This window comes from Oncorhynchus mykiss, chromosome 26 (assembly GCF_057628025.1).
Source record: "Oncorhynchus mykiss isolate SJ-2025 chromosome 26, ASM5762802v1, whole genome shotgun sequence".
Taxonomy (NCBI): Eukaryota; Metazoa; Chordata; class Actinopteri; order Salmoniformes; family Salmonidae; genus Oncorhynchus; species Oncorhynchus mykiss.
The window spans coordinates 26,450,001-26,477,840 of NC_143047.1; the positions used below are offsets into that span (position 1 = coordinate 26,450,001).

At 45.9% G+C, this 27,840-nt stretch overlaps 1 protein-coding gene across 2 annotated transcripts in view; it reads right to left on the reverse strand.

The window, feature by feature from the left end:
* LOC110506721 (transcription initiation factor TFIID subunit 4) overlaps nucleotides 1-27,840 on the reverse strand; it is a 148,066-nt gene that overhangs the window by 17,307 nt on the left and 102,919 nt on the right. For both annotated transcript variants that reach the window (XM_036963830.2, XM_036963829.2), the window contains one exon: nucleotides 16,877-16,999. In XM_036963830.2, the coding sequence (XP_036819725.2) occupies nucleotides 16,877-16,999 (123 nt within the window). The remainder of the gene's footprint in view (nucleotides 1-16,876; nucleotides 17,000-27,840) is intronic.

The window sequence follows — 27,840 nt, forward strand, 5'->3', positions numbered from 1 at the left end:
GTTGAGGAGCGAGTCGGAGATGGCAGAAACTACAACAAAAAACATGACATATTTTTTATGTTTAATTGCTTCGCTCTTAGCTGGACTAGGTGACTATCTTCCCAAATTAAGAGACTTTAATAAATGAACTAGGTTATATCCTTAATGTTAAAGTTGGTAATAACATTGTGGGGTTGATGGTCTATTATTTGCCAGTGGTACAACAACAGAGCTGTTATTACCTAAATCAAATCGATTAGACCCAACATGAAATGTCTTTGTCTTTTAACATTAAAACACATGGACATTTAAACAATAAGACTATTAGACTGTTGAACATGGAACCCCCATCCTAGCAACCCATTCTGAAGTTCTATCTCGAGCAGTACAATATACTACTAATAGGACAATCCTGTACTCTACATGCTTGATAACCTGGGCAATTTATCAGGGCAAGTATCTTCAGAACTGCTGTTCAGAAAGTATCAGTTGTGCGAAACTTTTTCTGCATTAAATATTCAGAGCGTTTCATATATAAAATGAACCCAATTAGAGTTAAAATGGGGAAAGTGTAATGAGTCTCAAGTCAGAATGCTTGTCTTCAGAAGTACTCTGCTAATGAGCCCTTGTTGGTTTTTACACACTTTAAATGGTGTGGCAGTGTCATTTCTTGCCGTTTTAAATTTTTAATTCAAGTTGAATGAGAGGGTGGTGACTGAGTTAATAACCAAGGCACTGGTCGGGGTGTTTTTCAACTGATGGTTAGCTACTTTTAAAGGCCCAGTGCAGTGAAAATTCAGTTGTTCCTGTATTTTATATTTATATTATTGTACAATAGCAGATGAAGCTAACACTGTGAAAGAGTGCATTTTTTTTATAATTGTTGGATGAAAATACAATTTACACAGGGCAGGAGTTTCGGCTTCCATGATGACATCACCATTGAGTAAATTGATTAATAGACCAATAAGAAAGACAGTTTCAAACTTCTTTGCCAATAACAGCTAGTTTCCCCTCCCCACTCAGACCCCTCCCAGACTGTATTAGCAAAATTCTTGCGTGAGAAAGTTTTTTTTGCTAAAAAGCTATTTTTTTATTTTTTTTTCCATTTTAAGGGACAGTATGGTAGTTCATTGCTATCCAGAATTGTTTTGATATTGATATAAAAATGGCTGCATTGGGCCTTAAAGAAAGGTGCCAAATGAGGGCTGTGGTCCAACTCAGATGTCTTTGTTGAACTGAATCACTCCTAAACTTGGACAGGGAGGGACAGGAACCAGCAAACAGAAATAAAGAAGCTACTCAGGAAAGAATAAAGGATTACCAGATACTGAACACATTACTGAACACATCCCAGACAGAAATGGCCTAATTGGGGAGAACAAAGTAGGCTAGCGTAATGGTAGCCAACATTAGAGAACTATAGAGCATCGTACTGTGGTACTAATAGATCCTGACTTCACAGGGTAATGGGAGGCAAACTATAGGCACACGAGTAGATCCCAGAGCACCACACTCTACCCATCTACCCAGAACTGTCAGTGTTTTCCCATAAAACCACATACGAGAAGCGACACTTTTCACTTCCAAGGAACATGTAATGTAACCCAGTGCACCAAGGGACTGCTTATGCAGATCACTGAGATATTAGAGAGGAGTTTTCCAGTGGAGGTTCAAACTCTAAACAGGTCCTTGATCTCAAATAAATGGGTCCTTTTTTGCAAACTATCGCCTTAGCCGTCGTACGCTCTGTCCCTGTACTGCTCCTGTCACCAATCCCCACCTGATGTAAAGCGTGTATAAAGCGTGTAGCTACAGTGTGTCATTAAAGGCAGGGGGAGTAGGTTACGTCTGAAGAGCAGCTCTGATTAACATCCTGGGTCTGCAGGGGACAGACAGAGATGATCTTCATGTTTTATATAGATGCCCCAGAAAGAACCAACGGAAACTTGAGGAGTTTAATTCTAAAGAGCAACTCCATGTGCATGTTTGACCTACCTACCCAAGGCTGGGTGTCATATTGAAAGGGGTTGTCAAACCTGGGACATTTACAGCACATTTTACATCTAATTTAAAAATCTTTATTTTTTTGACATGGTGCTCAGCTTTGTGGGACTAGGTGGAAAAAAGTCAACAGTCCTAGAGAGTATGAGAAGCATACTGTAGGTGATTAGGGGATGAGTCTAGGCTCCATTCGGCCCAATTAGGAGAGACACCCACAGGGTCAAAGGTTAAGAAGAGATGTGCAGCTCCCAGTTTGTCTTCAGTTATTGGGACTCATCCTCACACTCCCCCCCAGCCTTCTTCACGTCCTCAGGAACCTTAATTTCTCTCAACAGATTTCTCCTGCAGAGGCCCTAAAGACTTCCTCAGTATACCTGCACAGCGTTTTGGCAACCTGTTCTACAGTAACAGCATTTTGTCTTCTCAGGCAGCTAATCTAACTGTGTGTATGTATAAAACCTTATCTACATATTGACTCTGTATTAAACCCACACCCTTGTCTGCCATAATAATTACATATCATGTAAAAGGAAGTGCTTCATTCTTCCTGCACCAGGGGCGGACGGCTGCGGGAGTACCCACCGGCGCCCGCCCTGCCGACTAACACCTCCAGTGTTGCCTGATATTCAAACACACCCAAAGCCATTGTGTTCCCAGTCAATGGTAGACTTCCTATTAAACTGCTACTGCAGAGCATCCAAATCACCGTGAGCACAGCGCCATGCAATGTGCCTGGTTTACACCGTAGTAGTGTCCTCTGTCAGACAGCAGAGTGGATGTAATGTGCCTGGTTTACACCGTAGTAGTGTCCTCTGTCAGACAGCAGAGTGGATGTAATGTGCCTGGTTTACACCGTAGTAGTGTCCTCTGTCAGACAGCAGAGTGGCTGTAATGTGCCTGGTTTACACCGTAGTAGTGTCCTCTGTCAGACAGCAGAGTGGATGTAATGTGCCTGGTTTACACCGTAGTAGTGTCCTCTGTCAGACAGCAGAGTCGATGTAATGTGCCTGGTTTACACTGTAGTAGTGTCCTCTGTCAGACAGCAGAGTGGATGTAATGTGCCTGGTTTACACTGTAGTAGTGTCCTCTGTCAGACAGCAGAGTGGATGTAATGTGCCTGGTTTACACCGTAGTAGTGTCCTCTGTCAGACAGCAGAGTGGATGTAATGTGCCTGGTTTACACCGTAGTAGTGTCCTCTGTCAGACAGAAGAGTGGATGTAATGTGCCTGGTTTACACCGTAGTAGTGTCCTCTGTCAGACAGCAGAGTGGATGTAATGTGCCTGGTTTACACCGTAGTAGTGTCCTCTGTCAGACAGCAGAGTGGATGTAATGTGCCTGGTTTACACCGTAGTAGTGTCCTCTGTCAGACAGCAGAGTGGATGTAATGTGCCTGGTTTACACCGTAGTAGTGTCCTCTGTCAGACAGCAGAGTGGATGTAATGGACAGGTATTAAAGCCAAGCCAGCAGGGGCCTGTTTAATGCTTGTCAACGGGTCAGCCCCTCAACCGGGGACCACACACACACACACACACACACACACACACACACACACAGTGCATACAGTAATCCAGTCTGACCCAGGAGGTATGTTTACTTCCCCTGGCTCCCTCTCCTTCATTGTGGGTTTATATAAACACTGACAAAGACCCACCAAGCCTTGCAGCAAGACCACATCTATCGCTCTCAACTGACATGTAATCAGCCACACTGACGCAATCTGGGCAGACCAAATCCGGTTCTTCACACTCACAACTCAAACTCCCAAAGTTCTATCAGTCGAGAGAGTGTTCATTAGTCCAACAAATACATAATTGATGCAATCTAAAAAATACATGTGATAATGAATCAAAATGGGAATGAGACAAAAGCCACAGAGCGAAGTTCTCTCGGGCGATGACAATTCTTTGTTTCGTGTGAACAGTAAGAACTGGTCAGGAGAGCCTTGGGTTAGTTAGTTACATGTTGGCCAGCTGATCTCACTCCAACCATTTCCAACCACAACAAAGCTCTGTTGTACCGTACTTCTCCTCAGAGAACAAAGACTTAACGCTCCCTCTGGCTTGTTAATGCTTCACTCACAAATAGGAGCAATCAGTCTGTTTACTTGAATTCTTTGCTCTCAGTTCTAGAACGGCAATTAGGCTATTCAACCAGATTTTAAAAAAGGCATCATCCAATAGAAATGTAGTTTTCAGTAACGTATGTGGTGGCCCTCTTAAAGAAGTGTGCTAAATTGATCCAACCCACCTGACTGACTATGAAAACCTTTGTAATGTGATATACTTGAATAACAACTTAACCTATGGGGTTGAGCAAAACAAACAATTGTCGAGCACCTTTCCAAAATCACAAGTCTTTTATTCTCCCTCTCTTCATTGAGAGGTAGATGATGATACCGTCTAGGGTGATGATGTCTGAATTCTGCTGAGATTATTTGTCAAAAACGCCTGAACTTCACAGTTAATTGGGCTTGTTAATTAGCACAGGATGTCTAATTCCCATTGCAGTCAGTGTGCTAAATGGTAGAGCTTTATCAAGACAGGCACTCAGACCCTGTACAACAAGCCTGGCTAGGCTATACTACACTGTACATTACAGCACCCAGACCCTGTACAACAAGCCTGGCTAGGCTATACTACACTGTACATTACAGCACCCAGACCCTGTACAACAAGCCTGGCTAGGCTATACTACACTGTACATTACAGCACCCAGACCCTGTACAACAAGCCTGGCTAGGCTATACTACACTGTACATTATGGCACCCAGACCCTGTACAACAAGCCTGGCTAGGCTATACTACACTGTACATTACAGCACCCAGACCCTGTACAACAAGCCTGGCTAGGCTATACTACACTGTACATTACAGCACCCAGACCCTGTACAACGAGCCTGGCTAGGCTATACTACACTGTACATTACAGCACCCAGACCCTGTACAACGAGCCTGGCTAGGCTATACTACACTGTACATTACAGCACCCAGACCCTATACAACAAGCCTGGCTAGGCTATACTACACTGTACATTACAGCACCCAGACCCTGTACAACAAGCCTGGCTAGGCTATACTACACTGTACATTACAGCACCCAGACCCTGTACAACAAGCCTGGCTAGGCTATACTACACTGTACATTATAGCACCCAGACCCTATACAACAAGCCTGGCTAGGCTATACTACACTGTACATTACGGCACTCAATGATCGATTCTACATCTTAATTAGGCAAACGACAAACAAGTGCCCGACTTAATGAACCGTGTACTTTATCAAACAGCTGGGTGAATATATTTATTGAGACCAACGTTACATTTAATGATTTGGGCAATTAACTGTGGACCCCTTCTCTAATCGCAGAGGACACTGAGGGGATGGGGAGGGAGGCACCGGGGCCACTGCCCTAAATGAAAAGCAGCTGACAGATAATTGTCGTCCCCAGAGTTCTGGAACATAAGAGACTGAACGGACTTTGTGTTTAGAAATAAATATATCATACACGCACGTCTCAATCCCCGGTGTGGTGAAATGAAAGTCATTTGCATGGCTTGATGGAACTGCGGGGGAAGTCTAGTGTGAAGTCTTCAGACTGATCTGTTGTTGCTGGAGATATCGCTTGTTTAATGTCCAGGAATATCTAGGAACAAATACAAAAAGAAGGAAGAAACAACACTGGAACCTACCAAGGACCTCCAGTCCTGAGGTATTATTATTAGTGCAGTCTGTTTTACTACCATCCATTCTATTTCAGTTGATCAAATGGGAGAGCAGTGGAAAAGCGCGAGAAGAAAAAATTAAGCTGGAGCCCAAAAGTGTGACTTGGATTTAATATTTTATAATTGCCAAGGGACATTCCAAGATCAATGAATTTTTTGCCCGGGACGCACATCAGAAAGAGATGTACTTCAGTATTTTTAGGGAACATTGGTCTATTTAATTCCAGTGTCTGATGCATGTGAAATATGCCTTTCATGGCCTCCTTCTGTTCCCCCAGGCGGTGCTGCGGGCAGACATTACCACTTTTAATGGGCCGCCATGAGAAGAGGCAAGTCAGCCAATAACCCATCCTCACTAACGGAGCCACTCGCTGCCTTGTTTATTCTCCAGCACCATTTTCTATTTTCTAGGGGGCTAATTTTAGCCACACTGTTTTTATCATAAAAAATAACATATGAGAGGAATAAATTGCAAATATACAAATGTATAGAAATGTACAAAACGTAACCATTTAAAAGGTTCTTTATAGTCTGTTTGTTAAAGGGCATATCAGCCATTTGAATGAAGCACTGATTGATATGAGATCAAGGAATGGTGGCTGGCTCTATATTAGAGGGGTGATGCAGAGTAATTGCCAGAACAAGGCAAGTTCTCTCACAGTGGAAGGCTAGAGAGAGAAAGGGGGGTGGATGGGGTCTACTGTAAACTAGGGTCTGTAGTACTGAGAAGGGGCTGAAAGGATTGAAGTATGTTTATGTTTGAGATGTGAAGCAAGGTATGGAAAAAATACACCCAAGTCTACTCCCACAACAAATGATTCCAATAGAGAGGGAATTATCTACATACCACACCAGCAACAATCTATTTACTCATTGGTTCTTTGAGTTCTTCTGCATTGCAAACAGTAACATTTATCATGAATTTGATAGTGGAGAACCAGCTGACAGATTTTTCAGTAATACTTCCACATGCATGCTGTCCTACTATGTGCCAGACAGGTGCTTTGACTAGCCTGGCATCTCAATGCATAAATTCAATTAGAGTCTTCCTGAAGCGCCTCCATCTGCAAACAATATGGTGCCCTTCTTTTTAATCAAACCTTCCCCGGCAAGCGACCAAAGGCCCTTCAAATTAAAAGTAATATCCAGGAATGCTCTTTCTAACTCACGCTGCGGACACGAGGCACTGAGACCAACCAAAACGAAAGAAAAATTAAAAATCCTAATAAGCAAACTAAGCCTGTCTGTATGTGGAATGTTAATTCTACTTGTGTCTCTAGTCTGCTTAGAGAAAGAGCACATGTAAGTAATGCTGCACTACAAGTACACGATATAACGATGGAACATTCATTATACTGTCTTATCTAGAAAGTTGAGGCCAGATCTGCTGTTTTTCTTCAGTTAGAGCAGTATACATTAACCTCCACAAGGTTAAATCAGATCCTGTTGTGGAAAACTTTGAATCTTTATGTTTATGTTGGCATTCCTGCCATCTAGTTATTCTGCCTACCGCTATACATTTTAACAAAAACATGTTCCCTCTGCCCCATGCCAGCATTTAATGAAAGATTTGCAGCATTTCCACTTGTTTCTTTCCCCAAGGCTCCAACCTTTAGAGCTGACAATGTAGCTGACAAAAGTAATCCAGTCAAAAGAAAAACTAACTTTAATAAATAGTAACAAGAAATCCAACCACTTTCCCGGTGATGTCACAATGCTACGCTGCACAAACCAATCACGGCTAATTCTAACATCAGACAGAGAGAGAGAGAACACACTATAAATAACTCCACTAAGTGACACAAAGACACACAGGAGTTCCTGGAGCGAGTCAGAGCAGCGAGGAGGGTGCATACTCTCTGACTGATCTCTCAGGGGTCCTGCCACTGCAGTTACACAGGCTGACTAGGCCGCTTCATATCGACAACTTCGTTAGCAGCCCTCCCAAACCCTCAATTCATACAACTACGTTATGTTATCACTGACAGACTGAGAGACGCAATTTAGACTGGAGACCCAGAGCTCTTAGCTAGCTCCTCCAGGACTGGGGAAAGAAACAGAGAGAGTGTGGTATTAGACAGAAAATATAAAATGATGGCTAGTATAGAGGTATTCTATCTATTATTTCTCTGTAAGTGGACTGGAGGCGTGGGATGGGATGGGGAGAGGGGGTTTGGAGGACGGCAGTGGGATGGGATGGGGAGAGGGGGTTTGGAGGACGGCAGTGGGATGTGGAGAGGGGGTTTGGAGGACGGCAGTGGGATGGGGAGAGGGGGTTTGGAGGACGGCAGTGGGATGGGGAGAGGGGGTTTGGAGGACGGCAGTGGGATGGGGAGAGAGGGGGTTTGGATGACGGCAGTGGGATGGGGAGAGAGGGGGTTTGGAGGACGGCAGTGGGATGGGGAGAGAGGGGGTTTGGAGGACGGCAGTGGGATGGGGAGAGAGGGGGTTTGGAGGACGGCAGTGGGATGGGGAGAGGGGGTTTGGAGGACGGCAGTGGGATAGGGAGAGAGGGGGTTTGGAGGACGGCAGTGGGATGGGGAGAGAGGGGGTTTGGAGGACGGCAGTGGGATGGGGAGAGGGGGTTTGGAGGACGGCAGTGGGATGGGGAGAGGGGGTTTGGAGGACGGCAGTGGGATGGGGAGAGGGGGTTTGGAGGACGGCAGTGGGATGGGGAGAGGGGGGGTTTGGAGGACGGCAGTGGGATGGGGAGAGAGGGGGTTTGGAGGACGGCAGTGGGATGGGGAGAGAGGGGGTTTGGAGGAGGGCAGTGGGATGGGGAGAGAGGGGGTTTGGAGGACGGCAGTGGGATGGGGAGAGGGGGTTTGGAGGACGGCAGTGGGATGGGGAGAGGGGGTTTGGAGGACGGCAGTGGGATGGGGAGAGGGGGTTTGGAGGACGGCAGTGGGATGGAGAGAGGGGGTTTGGAGGACGGCAGTGGGATGGGGAGAGGGGGTTTGGAGGACGGCAGTGGGATGGGGAGAGGGGGTTTGGAGGACGGCAGTGGGATGGGGAGAGGGGGTTTGGAGGACGGCAGTGAGATGGGGAGAGAGGGGGTTTGGAGGACGGCAGTGGGATGGGGAGAGAGGGGGTTTGGAGGACGGCAGTGGGATGGAGAGAGAGGGGGTTTGGAGGACGGCAGTGGGATGGGGAGAGGGGGTTTGGAGGGGGCCCTGGATGTTGGGATGTCCCCATGTCCCTGGCCAGCAGGCAGCGTCTGTGGGCTGAAGAACCAGGCTTTATCGGCCCGGTCTCCATGGCACCAGTAGCACAAGAAAAACTGCAGCAAATTTCATTCTTCAGAAATTTAATTATATCAAGATTAACAAGGGAGGTAATTAATTTCTTTAAGATGGGTATCTTTTAATTGCCTGGGGCTCAACTTTGTTGTCAAAACTGTATATTTAACCATTATTTCAGGGCAAAGTTTTAAAGGCAGAGAAAAGCGGAGGATCACTGATTTCACCATGAATATGGAAATATAGGAGTTTCTTATCTAAACGATTATTTTACAGTATTAGCACAAATACACGCATTTATGTACATATATAAATGTAAAAATGTATTTATTAATGCCACAAAGAAGTCGACAAAGAATATTGTGAATTCCATAAAAATCTGAGTTTCACTCTAATTAAAATAATGAGGCATGTTAAGTTTGTATATTTTTACAGCTTGGACAGACTGCTCCATTCCACTGGCTTGTTACAGGCACGGCCATCTAGTGTACTAAGCTAATGGGCTGTGTAGAATGGACAGAACGGCTAGTCTGCGTCTGAAAATGCACCTTGTTCCCTATATAGTGCACTACTTTTGGCCAGGGTCTGCATAGGGCTCTGGTCAAAAGTAGTGCACTATATGTGGAATATGTTGCCATTTTGGACACACACCTGGTCTCCATGTCATAGATCCAAGGTTATAACACTGGCCCATTGTCTGGTTCTGGACCATTCTCCATGCCAGGATCTCACACTGCCCAGCAGATTGTCAGCACAAACACAAACATGATTACAGTCAAGGGAATGTGGTTAGGTAACAGAGCTGTTGTTGTCTGAGGAGACAGAGTTGGCTGCTGTTTGTTTGAAACCCTACAACAGAACAATGTGTGATCAAACCATTTATCATAAGTTTTCGGATATGTAAATGTTCCTGACTGAAAAATGTCCTCAGTGTACAAGATCACTCAACTCAGCGATGTGATACGATGATGACTGTTATAAGTATTTTACAAGCACAGAGCCAGTGGGAGGCGTGTTACTCTGGAAGGGTTGAAAAGCTTCCCTGATGTCTCTCTCTCTGCAAGTCTGAACAGGGACCGTTCATCAGTCTGCCGGACAACTGAGACAACTCACCTAATAGCCTCGCTGCTACTATGTCCAGAGTCCTCTCAGCTAGCAAAGACGTCCAGCATGGACACAGCAATGTCTATGATAGGGCCCTCAGAGAATCCAGCTATAAAGGTAGGAATCTGGTCCAACTGTCCATTTCATTTGACCGTGCTTCTTTAACCCTTTAGGCAAAATCTTCACCAGCATTCCTCTCACCTCACAAACCACTATCATCCTCTGAGCTTGAAGGCATAAGGCAGTAGCCTCTCATTGGTAACTGTGGTCTAATTTCTTGGAAACCTGTAGCCTCTATTACTCAGTGATTATGAGGTGGTTAGTTGTGGGGTGTGCTTGTTGAAGCCGGTGGGCAGCCAGGGCTGAGTGTGAAATGGAGGGGACTAGGGCTTTCATGGCTGAGTGTGACCTGGAGGGGGCCAGGGCTTTCAGGGCTGAGTGTGAACTGGAGGGGTCAGGGCTTTCAGGGCTGAGTGTGAACTGGAGGGGGCCAGGACATTCAGGGCTGAGTGTGGACTGGAGGGGGCCAAGGCTTTCATGGCTGAGTGTGACCTGGAGGGGGCCAAGGCTTTCAGGGCTGAGTGTGGACTGGAGGGGGCCAGAGCTTTCAGGGCTGAGTGTGGACTGGAGGGGGCCAGGGCTTTCAGGGCTGAGTATGAACTGGAGGGGGCCAGGATTTCAGGGCTGAGTGTGAACTGGAGGGGGCCAGGACTTTCAGGGCTGAGTGTGAACTGGAGGGGGCTAGGGCTTTCAGGGCTGAGTGTGAACTGGAGGGGGCCAGGGCTTTCATGGCTGAGTGTGAACTGGAGGGGGCCAGGGCTTTCATGGCTGAGTGTGAACTGGAGGGGGTCAGGGGTTTCAGGGCTGAGTGTGAACTGGAGGGGGCCAGGCCTTTCATGGCTGAGTGTGAGCTGGAGGGGGCCAGGGTTTTCAGGGCTGAGTGTGGACTGGAGGGGGCCAGGGCTTTCATGGCTGAGTGTGAACTGGAGGGGGCCAGGGCTTTCAGGGCTGAGTGTGAACTGGAGGGGGCCAGGGCTTTCAGGGCTGAGTGTGAACTGGAGGGGGCCAGGTAATTCAGGGCTGAGTGTGAACTGGAGGGGGCCAGGGCTTTCAGGACTGAGTGTGGACTGGAGGGGGCCAGGTCTATCAGGAGCTGCAGGAGGACAGGAACTCCCAGCCACACACTGTCACCTACTACAACAGCCACCTGGCCTCCAGACTGGCCATAACTACCTTGGAGTTTCACAGTCAAATAGGCTACCAAGTCTATACATGTGTAAGGGGTTGAGTAATCACTATGGAGTGATTGGTTCATCCTGTAAGCATTGTTTTGTGAAGTGCATTAATCAGCACAATAGGAATGTTGTTCTTGTCATGGACAACCTGATTGAATATGATCCAAGATTGGTAATATTAAATGACCCATAGTGTAATTAATCATACTTAATGTCATGTCTACAGGTACACGTCTACAATATACTCGCCACACACACGCTCGCCGCATACACACGCATCTTCGCACAGTGTCATATCTTTAACACCATGATTCATCACTATTTAACTCTTTCTGATCTTGGAATCTGTTAGTTATATTTCCATTCATGTGGGAATTAAAAACATTGATTTTAAACTGTGTTGACAGTTTTATAAAGAACCTAACCAGCCATGCATGATGATGGCCATCTCATCAATTCATATGTTCTGCATTCCATACATATTCAAAGAGCATGACACAAATACATCGGGAAAAATGGAAACATTTAAATATGAAAGATAATAAAATATGGTATTCAATTCGAACTGTATTCAGTTGCCTGATGTTTGTCTCACAATAACAGAGTTCATTTTATTAAGAGGACAACAGTATAAAACAAATATTTTCCAAGTGACAAAGATCACAAACAGATGTTAACTGTAGCTGCATTTCTATTCAAGGACTTTAACCAGCAGTCAGCCCACGATCAGTAGTCTATAGTCTATAGCATTGCACTGTGTTGCCAGGGATGCTGGCCGCTCTAAGAACATGGCATCTGGCCAAGTACAGCAGCTCCTGTAACACTTCTTAAAGACTCAACTTCATCTCCTCTCTTTGTCCCCGCTCTGGAAAAAGAAATAGAACTGCCTAAAGACAAAAAGTAAAACGAGCATTACGATCTTACTGACATTACGCAACCGATAACAGCCTCTTGGTGCCCCCTCTAATCAGGACTATGTATGTACCATGTTAAAGCTGTAGAGATAACCCACAGGAGTCCTCCTGCGTGGCTCATTATATCATCACACTACATATGTAAATGTGGGCTCCATTCCAGAACCTCTTCAAAATTCCATATGTTACTCATGCTGCATTCCTTTCTGTTGAGGGATTCAAATGACAGCCAATTGGAGGTCAAGGCCAATTAATACATTGACTGCACCAATCAAATATCGTTAAAACCCTCCATATGGTAACAGCAAAGGGAAAAACACTCCGATGCAATACAGTAGTTACTCCCCTGAGCAACATGTTAAGGACGGTTAATAGAGGAGCACGCCTTTAGCCTCTTCCACTGTGCTCTCAGTGAAATCCCACTGGACGGATGGAATGGGCAGGGGAAAGGAGAGGAGGGAGGGAGTGGTGGATGAGGTGGATGTCCCCTCTCCCTAACCAAGCAGCTGGCCTGCCTGCCCAGTCCCAGTCCCCTTCTCCTCCCCTCAGAACAATTTTCTCCTCTCTGCCTCTCTTTCCTGTTTGTCTGGCTGAAGACATGGCCGTTTACTCCCAGGCAGCGCGTTGGGAGGGAAGGAGAGGGAAGAGGAGGAGAAGAGAGTGAAAAGGAAGGGAAGAGAGTACAGGGGGAGGATAGAAGGAAGGGGGAGGTGGGGGGAGGATGGAGGGGAGAAACTGCACACTCCAAGTTGGGATTGATTTACTTCATTAACCGAGATTACAAGTTTAACTTACAAACCAGAGGTCAAAATTTCTCATTAACAAGGGGACCGTGGAGAACCCAAGGGCTTGGAGACCAGTCTTATTACTGACTACACATTTCAATCTGTCTTTGATGTTCCATGTCTGCCTTTCTCCCCCTCTTCTCCTCTCCTATTTTTTGGCAAAGAGGTTGATTTTAATTGTAGCTATAGAACAGAGCATAGTTTGCCTGTAAGCCAGCCTCCACATCTGTAGTGAGTGCAGCTTTAGTGATATTGGGTGCAGTCCATAGCTCGGGGCTAATTTTAATGGTTCCCCTTTCATTGGAGGCTCAGATTGTTTTCCACGTGATTCCTGTTAATTTAGCTGGAGGAAAGGGCATCAGTTTTCCTTCTGCTTTTCCCCTCTCTCCCTCTTTGCCTCTTGCTCTATTGCCTCACTCCATTTTTCTGATCTAAACCCTGAAAGTAAGAAGGTGAAATGAATTGAAATGGAAAAATAGTCCGCTTGCTATTAAATCTCTTCTTGCCGTACCTTTTCCACCCAGCACTGCCTGGGAGAGACAGATAGGAGTCTGACAGTGTGGTTATACAGTACTGTACAAGTCCGGGCAATTTAGCTGCCATTGTTGTTGTACGTCAACAAACAAGGCTGTTCCTTTGATGTGATAAATGGCCCAACTGTCTAGATGATGATAACTGTGTGCTCGTAAACGTGTCAAGGATGTTTCAGAGCTCAGAGCACGTTTTACACTACAATATGTTCCATCATAGTAGAGGCACTGGGATCTTTACATTTAAAAGCTAAAGTGTGTCCTGATATTGGCCAATATCACAGTTCTGACATTTCACCCTACATTGACACTCTCCCCAACAATACTAAACCTTGTATTCTTCTTTTTAAAGGGATAAAACCACAACATGGGCAGTTCATGCCAAAACAACTACTGATTAATTACTACTGCTCTGAAACTATTCCGTTTGTGAAAGGAAGGAGACTAGTGATGTAACATAGTAACAAAGTGATGGTGACAGTGGAATAATCTAATGAAAATGGAATAATCCAGTGTTTGTCTGGGTGACTGGACAGTGACCCTGCTCAGTCTGCCAGGCTGGGATGCATGGCTAACCCATTAGCTGTAAATGTCCCATAGTTACTGGAGGCTAGTCATGTCAGGGCTGATACTGTAGGCTGATGTTTGAGAAGGTGTAAAGGTAAAGAGCCTCTATTCACCTCCACCTTCACCAGTCCTTCTCCTTCTTCATTCCACATCCTCCTTCCACTAGTCCTCCTTCATCCTTCTCTAGCACTCCAGTTGGCTTAGTAGAGCACTTCAAAATCCATCCTTCTCAGCCAGGGGTTGTTGGGGGGTAGTAGGGGGGGTCAGTGCTACCGGTGTCTGTGCTATGACCCACAGTCAGGGCCACAGCCGGCCCTCGTCTCTCTGCCCCTGTGAACAGGCCCTGCCATTGGCTCCTGGGAACTAATCCGTCCTCCGGAGCCCTGTAAGCCCCCCTTTGTTCCCTCCTGCAGACCAGATCAGGCTGAAGACAGACACTCCAGTCTTGACTGGCTATCAGTTTCAGACCTTTTGGCAGTCTAGTCGAGGCAACCAGGCTCCAGCACAGCAGAGCTCTGGCCAAGCCACCATCAAAAGGAGGTAGGAAAAAAAACATGTACCGAAATTGTGTCACCTGAATTCTGTCACGGTTGGAACACGGCGGAAGGGTGGTCGGAAGGGGTAGAGACGGGGGGGATTGTTAGTTTCAACAGGAGCTCTCTCTACTATAACAGAACGGAGTAACAGAGAACAGGATCTCAAGAAGGTCATTATCCTCCCTCTCCTAATTTGAGCTCTGGCGCAGCAATGAAGGACTGCCTTTGTCTGTCTGGGATTAATGCGGAAAGCTCAGGATGCAATGTCAGAGGGAAGTAATCAGCCAGCCAGGCAGCGTGGGCCCTACTCCTTCACATTGCTGCCTGCCTCTGCTGCCTGCTCCTGGCCAGGGCCTCCGGCTCATTTCTGTGGAGATGAAATCTATGACAAGCCCCTCAGTGAAGCTGAGAGCAGGCAACAGTCCAGTAACACCCACAGGGCCTGCAGGCATCCTGTGACCCCCTTAGAAAAGTCACATTCACTTTGCTCTGGAGAAGGGAAAGAGAACGCCGCTGGCGCTTCCAGCCCATGTGAAATGAAGAAATGTGAGGAGGTGAAAACGAAGTGAAAATAAGTTAAGATTTCTCCCTCTTTCTCCTCCCCCTCTCGCAATCACTCAGAAGAGGGGTGGAGGGGGGTGAGGGAGGGGGATGAGGGGGGTATGACTTCACTTAATTATAGCCCACTAATTAAACGGGGACAGGACATTAGAAACAGCTCTGGATATTCATGTTTATGTTGTGTGACTGTTTATGTTAGATACTGTATATAAACCGGATTGTTGCAGTTTGTTTCCTTTCCGCAGAAAGCAGAGGGTCGAGGGCTCGCTAACCAATCAGGGTAAAACATAGGGAAAGAGGTTGGCACTGCACTCAAGGACCAGAAGTAATGCTTTTATTTAGTTATTTCTGCCTTCTTATACTGGGTGCATTAATGTGCTCTTTCTGCAGTAGATTGCAACTAAGCGAATGATGTGAAGATACAACCCAACAAGCAGGTTATTAAAATGACCAATTGACATTCAGAAATTTTATTCATCATATTCACAGAATCACAGCAGTAATCAGAGAATATCGTGGGGAGGTTGAATAGTTCAACATTTCTTTCTCTGAGAATGTAAAATATTTCTGGTTACAGAATAACTGTGTGTATGACAATGTATAACCCCGTATTGGAGAAATGTGATAATCGGGCTATTCTTTAACCATTTTCAACAGGAGACTATTCTTTTATAATAACATAATTCATCTTAATTAACAACAGACAGTTAATCAGAAGGGAGTAAGTCAACATGCTCTGGTCCTGTCGATGTGGATGTTGGTTCATGTATCAGAGATATATTTCCATCATCTTCCCTGTATTAGCTTACTGAGGTCTCCAATGTGGTGCATTAGATACATGCCCCAAACCGGGATAATGTATAACAGATTATTTCTGTTAAGGAGGTCTGGTATTAAGAATACAACAATAATACCCCCAAAACAACAACTCCAATCCTTGGATAATTGATAAACAAACTAACAAACCACCATAACTGCTCCCAAACCCCTCTCTTCATAGAAATAGAATCCCTAGAACATTGACTTGAATGGGGATTCCATTCTAGGGATTGTATTTCTCTGCCTCGCACCTTGGTATTGGCTCATGTCTCTAATCTAAAGGGAGACTTCAGAAGAACTTATCTTCATCCACTTTATAGACGAATAAGCATGAGGACAACGTAATGGTTGAGAGGACGGCCTGCACACTGTGTACCAGGCCCACCATAGAACTCTTCCTAAATAATATGAGGACAACAACACAGAGCCAATCAGACTACAGGGATAAAGGAGGGTTTTAATACCTCACATTCATTCCCTCCAACATCTGGTTCTTGACTAATGAATACCAATACTGCAGAGCATGTGGCCATGCAATTCATCAATGTTCAGTAGAAACAGAAGAGAAACAGTCCACGGGGTGTGTAAACCTGTTGAGTGTGAACATCCCATTCTGGGCATCTAATATGTACACCTTAGTACTCCTACTGGGGTTGGTGAGTAATTACAATTGACATGCATCTCAACAGTGTGGTCCTAAAACTTGTTTTTAGGACAACTGGGCGTATAATGTTTTTTTGAACAACGTTTGTTTTATTTGTTAGTTTTGTTTCAGACGTGATTGTGTAGGTATATATTTTGTCCTGCTACAGCAGGTAAAAGTTAACGACAGAAGCTAACTAGCAGTTGGAAACTTTATAGGGGGGCTCCGGTCTTACCTCGGTCCCTGACGGCGTGGCCCCTGGCGAGTCCATCTTGCGTTTCTTCCGAGGTCCGATGGCAGCTAGCGCGGTCAGGTTTGCGTCTCGTTGCCTCACCAGGGCCATTTCCTGTTGCTGCATCTGAGGGAGACAAAGCAACAGGCACACGTTAGCTTAGCATTACTAGCTCAGCATGACCTTCAGTTACATGGGTCAACAGATTACATGGGGGTAACGATTCAGAGACATTGGTGAGGTGTGGGAATGTGCGAAGGAAACCTAGTTAGTAGTTATCTTACTGTACGTGTTGTTTAGATCTAATGGTCTATTGTACATCTACCCTCTATCATAACCAACTGTAACTATTTGACCAACTCTCAGCTGGTAGTAAAGGCATGACCAAAATGATTTGTCAGGGAAAATGTATTTCTGTCCCATCTGCCAAAGCAGACTAAGGTGTTACATATCATAAATGGATGAACACAATGGACATCATCAGTAACATAGGCATGTCTGTGCGCACAGAGCAGGTCTTTAGCTGAGAAATGACACTCCAATAAATTACCTATCTCTCTCCCTCCCTCCCCAAACTCAGAGAGAGACAAAATGGCAGCATGTTGTCAGGGTTTAGCAGCGTTCATGTCTGTAAGTCTGAGTGGTGCTGCATGGTCACATGCCTCATTGTGATTTTTCAGTATGTGATGTGTAAAGGGGAAACAGTGTTGAGGCGCTGCCTGAGGTAATGTCAAGTCTGACCTGGGGGCTGAGAGGGAGAGGGGCTGAGGGGAGGGAGGGGAGCGTTGTCTGACCTGGGGGCTGAGAGGGAGAGGGGCTGAGGGAAGGGAGGGGAGCGTTGTCTGACCTGGGGGCTGAGAGGGAGAGGGGCTGAGGGGAGGGAGGGGAGCGTTGTCTGACCTGGGTGCTGAGAGGGAGAGGGGCTGAGGGGAGGGAGAGGGGCTGAGGGGAGGGAGGGGAGCGTTGTCTGACCTGGGGCTGAGAGGGAGAAAGGCTGAGGGGAGGGAGGGGAGCGTTGTCTGACCTGGGGGCTGAGAGGGAGAGGGGCTGAGGGGAGGGAGGGGAGCGTTGTCTGACCTGGGGCTGAGAGGGAGAAGGGCTGAGGGGAGGGAGGGGAGCGTTGTCTGACCTGGGGCTGAGAGGGAGAGGGGCTGAGGGGAGCGTTGTCTGACCTGGGGGCTGAGAGGGATAAGGGCTGAGGGGAGGGAGGGGAGCGTTGTCTGACCTGGGGGATGAGAGGGAGAAGTGCTGAGGGGAGGGAGGGGAGCGTTGTCTGACCTGGGGGATGAGAGGGAGAAGTGCTGAGGGGAGGGAGGGGAGCGTTGTCTGACCTGGGGGATGAGAGGGAGAAGTGCTGAGGGGAGGGAGGGGAGCGTTGTCTGACCTGGGGGATGAGAGGGAGAAGTGCTGAGGGGAGGGAGGGGAGCATTGTCTGACCTGGGGGATGAGAGGGAGAAGGGCTGAGGGGAGGGAGGGGAGCGTTGTCTGACCTGGGGGATGAGAGGGAGAAGTGCTGAGGGGAGGGAGGGGAGTGTTGTCTGACCTAGGGGCTGAGAGGGAGAAGTGCTGAGGGGAGGGAGGGGAGTGTTGCTGGGAGCTGGTGTTTCTGCTGCATGAGCCTGGGGTCATGGCAGCACAGAGGGCGTCAGCTCCACTCCCCCACACCCACGTGCCTATCCTATCAACTCCAGTCACAGCCACAGCACAGAGCGGAGAAAAGCCTGCCTGCCCAACTGCCTGACCAGTGGGGGAGAGGCCTGAGTTGAAGTGAACAGAGACAATCAATGTGTTCTTTAATGTCTTTCATGTTCTTTTATGTTATCTAAGATCGTGTGTATGTGTACAGTATGTGCGTGTTTGTGTACATGCATGCGTGTTGTCTGATCAGGGGAAATGTCATGTTGCTTTCAGATGGTGCTCTGTTTCAGCTGTTATGGGCAGCCAAGCTATATGGAGAAGGTGCTTTTTGTATCCTTGTATGCAATACCTTTGAAATGTTTGAATCCTTCTTGATGTAATGGGATTTGTTGATTCAATTTAAGTATTTAAGCTGTGCGTGTGCATGTTGTCTGATCAGGGGAAATGTTGCTTTCAGATGGTGCTCTATAAAAGGTTGCATTGGTTTACAAAAACCTGATCCAAAATGCGCATGCAGTTGTCTCTGATTCTTAAAAAGCCCCAGGCAAAGCATGCCCTTTAGGGTGTTGCCACTTCACATTTATCAAGGCAAAACTGTTGAAAAATTCAAAGCACACTGACAACATAAACTAGGATAAACTAGGAGACAGGAAAAACTGCAATAATAACCAGACAGAAATTCACCCAAACTTTACTGCTACTCCTGTGCATTTTCCATCACATTAAAGTATTGTAGCCGGGCTGTGTGCTATAACAGGGCTGTGTGCTATAACAGGGCTGTGTGCTATAACAGGGCTGTGTGCTATAACAGGGCTGTGTGCTGTAACAGGACTGTGTGCTGTAACAGGGCTGTGTGCTGTAACAGGGCTGTGTGCTATAACAGGGCTGTGTGCTATAACAGGGCTGTGTGCTGTAACAGGGCTGTGTGCTGTAACAGGGCTGTGTGCTATAACAGGGCTGTGTGCTATAACAGGGCTGTGTGCTGTAACAGGGCTGTGTGCTATAACAGGGCTGTGTGCTGTAACAGGACTGTGTGCTGTAACAGGGCTGTGTGCTGTAACAGGGCTGTGTGCTGTAACAGGACTGTGTGCTATAACAGGGCTGTGTGCTATAACAGGGCTGTGTGCTGTAACAGGACTGTGTGCTGTAACAGGGCTGTGTGCTGTAACAGGGCTGTGTGCTATAACAGGGCTGTGTGCTGTAACAGGGCTGTGTGCTGTAACAGGGCTGTGTGCTATAACAGGGCTGTGTGCTATAACAGGGCTGTGTGCTGTAACAGGGTTGTGTGCTGTAACAGGGCTGTGTGCTATAACAGGGCTGTGTGCTATAACAGGGCTGTGTGCTGTAACAGGGCTGTGTGCTGTAACAGGGCTGTGTGCTATAACAGGGCTGTGTGCTGTAACAGGGCTGTGTGCTATAACAGGGCTGTGTGCTGTAACAGGGCTGTATGCTGTAACAGGGCTGTGTGCTATAACAGGGCTGTGTGCTATAACAGGGCTGTGTGCTGTAACAGGGCTGTGTGCTATAACAGGGCTGTGTGCTATAACAGGGCTGTGTGCTGTAACAGGGCTGTGTGCTATAACAGGGCTGTGTGCTGTAACAGGGCTGTGTGCTATAACAGGGCTGTGTGCTGTAACAGGGCTAGGGCTGTGTGCTGTAACAGGGCTGTGTGCTGTAACAGGGCTGTGTGCTGTAACAGGGCTGTGTGCTATAACAGGGCTGTGGGTTGTAACAGGGCTGTGTGCTGTAACAGGGCTGTGTGCTATAACAGGGCTGTGTGCTGTAACAGGGCTGTGTGCTATAACAGGGCTGTGTGCTATAACAGGGATGTGTGCTATAACAGGGCTGTGTGCTGTAACAGGGCTGTGTGCTGTAACAGGGCTGTGTGCTATAACAGGGCTGTGTGCTATAACAGGGCTGTGTGCTGTAACAGAGCTGTGTGCTATAACAGGGCTGTGTGCTGTAACAGGGTTGTGTGCTGTAACAGGGCTGTGTGCTATTACAGGGCTGTGTGCTATAACAGGGCTGTGTGCTATAACAGGGCTGTGTGCTATAACAGGGCTGTGTGCTGTAACAGGGCTGTGTGCTGTAACAGGGCTGTGTGCTATAACAGGGCTGTGTGCTGTAACAGGGCTGTGTGCTATAACAGGGCTGTGTGCTATAACAGGGATGTGTGCTATAACAGGGCTGTGTGCTGTAACAGGGCTGTGTGCTGTAACAGGGCTGTGTGCTATAACAGGGCTGTGTGCTATAACAGGGCTGTGTGCTGTAACAGAGCTGTGTGCTATAACAGGGCTGTGTGCTGTAACAGGGCTGTGTGCTGTAACAGGGCTGTGTGCTGTAAGCAACACGGGGTCCTGAGGAGAGGAGCAGTTCCACCACGGCTCCCAAACACCCATAAACACGTAACCAGATGACAGGTTCAGGAAGTGATTCCAGGGAGAGTTTGGGTGTGAATTTAGGCAGAACTATGCAAATGAGGAAATCCAGTGGAAAGGAAGGAAGCAGCTGGATGATACTAGCTATTATGGCTAGAGATTTCCATTACACAGTTTGGGTACAGATATCAGATGGAACTCTGGTATCAGTGTTAACCCTGTCAAGCTTGGTCACACACAGAAAGCTCTGAAGGCTTGACCTCAAAGGATTCTGCTGCCTCCATGGAGAGAGAGAGGGACTGGGTCTGCTGGGGTCTGTGTGTCCATGTGTGTATCTATGTGTGTGTGTGTGTGTGTGTGTGTGTGTGTCCATGTGTGTATCTATGTGTGTGTGTGTGTGTGTGTGTGTGTGTGTGTGTGTGTGTGCGTGTGTGTGTGTGTGCGTGCGTGCGTGCATGCGTGTCAGGGGTCTGGGTCCTGCTATCTCTCTGATGGCACCAGGATGCCGGGATACATCTCTACCCTGCCTGGCAGTTGGCACCAGGCGTGGGCTCACACAGCCTGCAGCGTTCTACCCTGCCTGTTCTGCCATTCAGATTTATGACTGTATGATAAATGCAGACCTCATTTCACCATCTGCAACCCTCCCTCAACCCCAACCCTCCCTCCTCCAGTGTGCATTTCCCCTCACTGGAGGCTGAGGCCATAATGATGCTGGGAGAAGAGACTGATTCCAATCTGATCTGAGGCCTGCTGCCATAGTGCTTCTATAACTCTACATAAGATGACTGTAAACCTGGGCTGCATCTGAAATGACAAACTATTTCCTATACAGCGCAGTGCACTGCTTTTGATAAGAGCACTATGAGTCCAGGTCAAAACTAAAGTGTGGAAGGATTTGACCTTACTGGCACCATATTCCCTATATAGTGCACTACGGTTTCCCTGTATAATGCCCTCCATTTAACCAGGTCAAACGTAGTGCCGTTTAGAGGCCTAGGTTACCCTTTTGGACACACCCCTGGGCGGGGCCTGTGTACTGTGTATTATTGACTCGTCGAACCTATGGATGAGAAGCCTCAACTAGACTACCACCAAGGTCACTGAAATACTGGAGTCTGCAGCTCAAAACAATAGAATAAAATAACCAATAACCAACAAACATGTATTTGCCAGGTTCGATCAATGTCTGCGCTTAACTATTTGGTTCTCCCTAAGTCTCTTAAAAACCAGTTCCTGCAGTCTGCCCGCATGCCCTTTGGAAACAGGGAAGGAGTCTTGTAAACTCAAATGATTTACAAAGGTCAGGAGAAGTAGAACATTGCTTAGGTGTGATGCAAAAATCCCCGATAGAATCTCCAATCAATGTGTTTGCCCAATAATCAGGCTACACTTCCTATAGCTAGAGGTCTGGTTTCAATACACAAACAGCAATGTTAACACCTTTAACATCAGAACTGGAAAAGTATTCAGTAAATGGATTGAGTGAAGTGAAGAAACAGTCAATATCAGAAGAGTGGATATGTTTGTCTTTTATAGGCCAATTCTGTCCCATTTGTTGGCTGAGGTTTTCCCATGCTTATTTACTTGGTTGTTCCTTTTTCTGAATTATTTACAGCAGTAAAAAACTCAGTCAGGGCTATGCCCTAAATGCTTCACAAAACATTCAGCCCTTCAAGCGTCAAACCCACATAAAAACCTATGCACAGTTCTTTGTCTCCTCACAAGGAAAGAACACGATGTCCATGTTCTCTACACGATGCAAAAATGTCTGAAACAGGGAAAGGCAGACAGCTAGAGAGAGATCGTTCTTCAGACAGACAGCAATCAGATAAACCCCACATACACAGAGGAGTCAGTTCCATAAGCCATGATGTCCAACCTGACGTTTTCTATCTGTGCAGTTCGCTTGGTAACAAAGGCTTCTACCCCCTGGCCTGGGGGACTAGCTGCTCGCCTCGCGGCCCCCCAGACGCTTACAGACAGATGTCCTTGGTGGAGCAGAACGCAGAGCAGAGAGGAGGCAGGGCAGGCAGGGCTGACGTCACAGATGGCTGTGGGGCTGTGGAGGAGAGGAGCAGGGGGCTCTCTGCCCTCTAAAAGAGCCCAGGATAAAGGCAGGGCAGGGGGCCTCTGTTGATCTCTATCCCCAGCCCAGACCTGGTCTGAGGGCCGAGGGGGCACAGCAGGGGAACTCTAAGGGACACAACAACCCATATAATAACCTATATACTGTATACTGAGGGTGTGTGTGCACGCATGTGTGTGTGTGCATGCATGTGTACGTGCATTGACTTCCTACTTATGCAGCTACCTAAATCCATGCATTTGATTTCAGCCCTTGACACTCGCACAGCAGACTTTTTTTGTTGGTAACTATATGAGGCAGTCTGTCTATCCATTCTATGAACATCTGTGAGCTTTAAGGCCTTTTCTCATTTAAAATGCTTGGGAGAGTCTAAGCTGAATCACCAATCAGATCTTCAACCTCACCTCAACTCAGTAGACATCCAATATGACTGTGCCAATCTGCGGTGTCTCCCCATGTTTCAGCCCTGACCTACTGATGTGGGGGCTGTGTTTGGTAGAGCTACAGTATAGCTGTGGTACACAGGTGACACTGTCTGTGATTTATTTAGAATTCAAGGCACACTTAACCAGCATGGATAACACAGCATTCTGCAGCGATACACCATCCCATCTGGTTTGCGCTTAGTGGGACTATCATTCGTTTTTCAACAGGACAATAACCCAACACACCTCCAGGCTGTGTAAGGGTTATTTGACAAAGAAGGAGAGTGATGGAGTGCTGCATCAGATGACCTGGCCTCCACAATCACCTGAACTCAACCCAATTGAGATGGTTTGGGATGAGTTGGACTGCAGAGTGAAGGAAAAGCTGCCAACAAGTGCTCAGCATATGTGGGAACTCCTTCAAGACTGTTGGAAAAGTATTCCAGGTAAAGCTGGTTGAGAGAATGCCAAGAGTGTGCAAAGCTGCCATCAAGGGAAAGGGTGGCTACTTTGAAAAATGTAAAATATGTTTTGATTTGTTTAACACTTTTTTGGTTATTACATGATTCCATAGTTTTGATGTTTTCACTATATTCTACAATGTAGAAAATAACACAAAATCGAGAAAAACCCTTGAATGAGTAGGTGTGTCCAAACTTTTGACTGGTACTGTATATTCTTCAAAAGTCGTTGTACCTTCAGAAAGTATTCAGACCCCTTGACTTGGTCCACATTTTGTTTTAACAGCCTGAATTCAAAATGGATGAAATAGATGTTTTTCTCACCCATTTACACACAATACCCCATAATGACACAGTGAAAACATGCTTTTAGATTTTTTTGCTAATATTGACAATGAAATACAGAAATATCTCACTCATATACAGTAATTATTCACACCCCTTTGCTATGACACTCCAAATTGAGCTGAGGTTCATCCGATTTACTTTGATGTGTCGCTACAACTTGACTGAGTCCATTTGTGGCCATTTCAATTGTTTGGACATGGTTTAGAAAGAAACACACCTGTCTATATAAGGTCCGACAGCTGAGTGCATGTCAGAGCAGAAACTATGCCATGAAGTCCAAGGAACTGTCTGTAGATCTCTGAGAAAGAATTGTGATGAGGCATATATCTGGGGAAGAAATATTAAACTACCCAGACTTTGCCTAGAGCTGTACTTCTGGCCAAACTGAGCAACCGGGCAAGTAGGACATCATGGAGTTGACCAAGAACCCAGTTCCATGACAGAGATGGGAGAACCTGCCAGAAGGACAGTCTCTACAACACTTCACCATTCTGGACTTTATGCGAGAGATGGAAGCCACTCCTGAGAAAAAGGCACATGACAGCACGCCTGGAGTTTGCAAAAAGGCATGTGAAAGGCAAAAGATTCTGTGGTCTGATGAGACAAAAATTGAACTCTTTGGCCTGAATGCAAAAAGTTACTTTTGGAGAAAACCAGGAACAGCTCATCACCGTTCGAACACCATCCCTACCGTGAAGCATGGTGGTGGCAGCATCATGCTATGGGGATGCCTTTCAGCGGCAGGGACTGGGAGACTGGTAATGATAGAGGGAACAATGAATGGAGCCAAATAGAGGTAAATCCTTGATGAGAACCTGCTTCAGAGTGCAAACAACCTTAGACTGGGGCAAATATTTACGCTCAAACAGGACAATGACCCCAAGCATACAGCCAAAGCAATGCTGGAATGGCTTCAGAACAAGCCAAAACCCAGACTTGAATTCCATTGAAAATATGTGGAAAGACTTGAAGATTGCTGTTCACCCCCACTCCCCATCTAACTTAACAGAGCTTGAGAAAATCTTAAAGGAAGAATGGGAGAAAATCTCCAAATCCAGATGTGAAAAGCTGATAGACATACTCAAGACAACTCAAAGCTGCATTCGCCTCCGAAGGCGCTTCTACAAAGTATTGGCTTAGGGGTGTTAATACTTACGTAAATTAGATATTTCTGTATTTGTTTTTCAATATATTTGCTAAATGTAGGGTACTGTGTATAGATGGGTGAAAGAGAAACAATTTATGTAATCCATTTGGAATTCAGGCTGTAACATAACAAAATGTGGAATAAGTCAAGGGGTATGAATACTTTCTAAAGGCACTGTATATAATTTATTAAAAAGTCAAAAAATGGATGTAGCAATCTCAGATCGCCCCTTTAAGTGAACTGGATTTGGATACAAATGATCCCAAATAGATACAGGAAAGAAAATTGTCTGACACGTAGGACAGCATCTTTCAATTTTTGTTTTTATAATTGTTTTATGCATCATAATATGTATTTATTCGGAGTAAACACACATACTGTAGGTAGGTATGAGTCACTGCATTAACGAATGATTATACATAGACATGCTTGAATACACGAATGTGAAGTGATTAATACCACATTGAAGAAGTTCAGTCAAGGTTTTTCTTCACCATAAAATAGAGAGAAGAAGAAAGCATCTGTTTGCTGTCATACTTACTATAAGTATACGTTACCTATGGAAATGAACCCTGGTTATAGTCTCAGCATGTTATATTTTCTCCTGAGCTGGATGGATACGTCAGAACTATTTCCAGAGCCAACAACCAATTATTCAGCGCCATGAGCCCCCCCCCGGAGCTAAGGTCATTATGTGAGGGCCACTATCATGACCCTCCGGTTCGTATTTATTTGCAACTTATTTGCAGAAATTAAACCGTGTATAAAGACTGTGTATATAAAATTGATTGTGTATAAAACACACTCCAAAACCCATCCATAGAGCTAGTATTATCATTCTGTAGAATAACATTTGTAGAATATTTTTTAAAGAATAGGAGTTTTTAAACAGAGGAACCCAAGAAATCACCGATAAGCATATTCAAGCAGCAGCATTATAAGGAAGCGCCAGGAAAGCGGTGATCATTAAAAATAACGCTTATCTAAGGGAAAATGTCCAACTTGAAATGTTCTTCTTTCACATTGTCTCCCTTTACATGCGACCGTGCTTGGGCTAGCAGTCTTCCCTCTCTCTCTTTCTTTCCCCTCTCTTTTTAAAGAGTTAGATTCAGTCATCACCTTTCTATTGATCACGTATCATTTGCATCTAGGAAAAGATGTGAACTCAGATATTCAAGAGGATGAGGACGATCACAATGATTTATTCATTTCTAAATCAAAAAAGTGGAAGGTAGATGAGAAGAGAGAGAATCTTCACAGGGAAGCAGGGAGTGAGAGAAGGCAGGCAGCGAAGAGGAGAGGAGACTGCAGGGCTCTGAGGCTGGGCTCTTCTTTCACACTAGCCTCCAGGCACGTGGTGTGCAAGTCCTGCTAATTACCAAGGTGAATCATGCTGCCGCTCTCTAATTAGCCAACATGACAATCTAATGGAAACATGCGGGCAGAGCTGGCACACTTAGAGAATCAACTCACAAAGAAAGACCCCTCTCTTTTACACTACCCTCCTCTTCCTTCCCCTGTGAATTTCTATACAACTTACATTTCTCAAATAAAAAGGGGGCAGGCTGGTTGAGATTTTGTTTTCCAGTGTAGGTACAGTTTAGAAAGGAAAGAGGTTAAGAGAATATGATGTAGTCTGGCTGGTCAGGATTTAGCTCTTCTTCTCTCTTCTGTGTGTGTGGTGTTTGTTCCCTAATTGAAACGTGTCCTTAATCCTGCCTCCTCTCCTCTCCCTGTTATCCCAGGAACGGAGGGAGGCTGGCTGGCACCCCGCCACGAGCGTAGCTCAGCGTACCCAATTCCCCTGTCGCTGGAGTCCCAAGGAGTGCTACAGCGCACAAAGAAAAAGTGGTCCTACAGGCTTCTTTTGCAAGAGAAGACGAGCCGCAATCTCCCTCTGAGGCAAATCTCCTTTTTTGTTGTTTTCCTTCTCATTACAGGACTTTGTAATATTCTAAAACACACAGGAACACCAAAGGTATTTTTAAAAGCCTGGTGATTTTTTTTCTTTATAATATGTCTTGAGGAGAAAAAAAAGGGGGAAAAACTGAGAGAAGTTGAAACTCCAGACAACAAAGCCACAAATAAAAAAAATAGTGCTCGTGTGGACTATTTACTAGGCTGTGCATATTGAGGAGTTAATCAAAACAGATCTTCATTCTGAAATAATTAAATGAACAATTAAATAGCCCCGCTTTGATCTTTCAAACAACACTGAGGAAACACTTCAACAATGGGAAATATTTGAGATGATGTGTGGATATCTGATATTTGCATGTATCTACATACACATTTGTAATAACCACTAAGCGGTTAGAGGTACTTAACCTCACTGTTTTTCCTGTAGTAGAACACAATCTTCCATGTACAGAGACTCTCAAAGAGCATATATTTTAAAAGCCAAACGTAAAAGTTCAATGAAAGAGAGAGATATATCACCAAATGTCAGCGCTCTGTTAACTAGCCCAAACTGGCTTCATA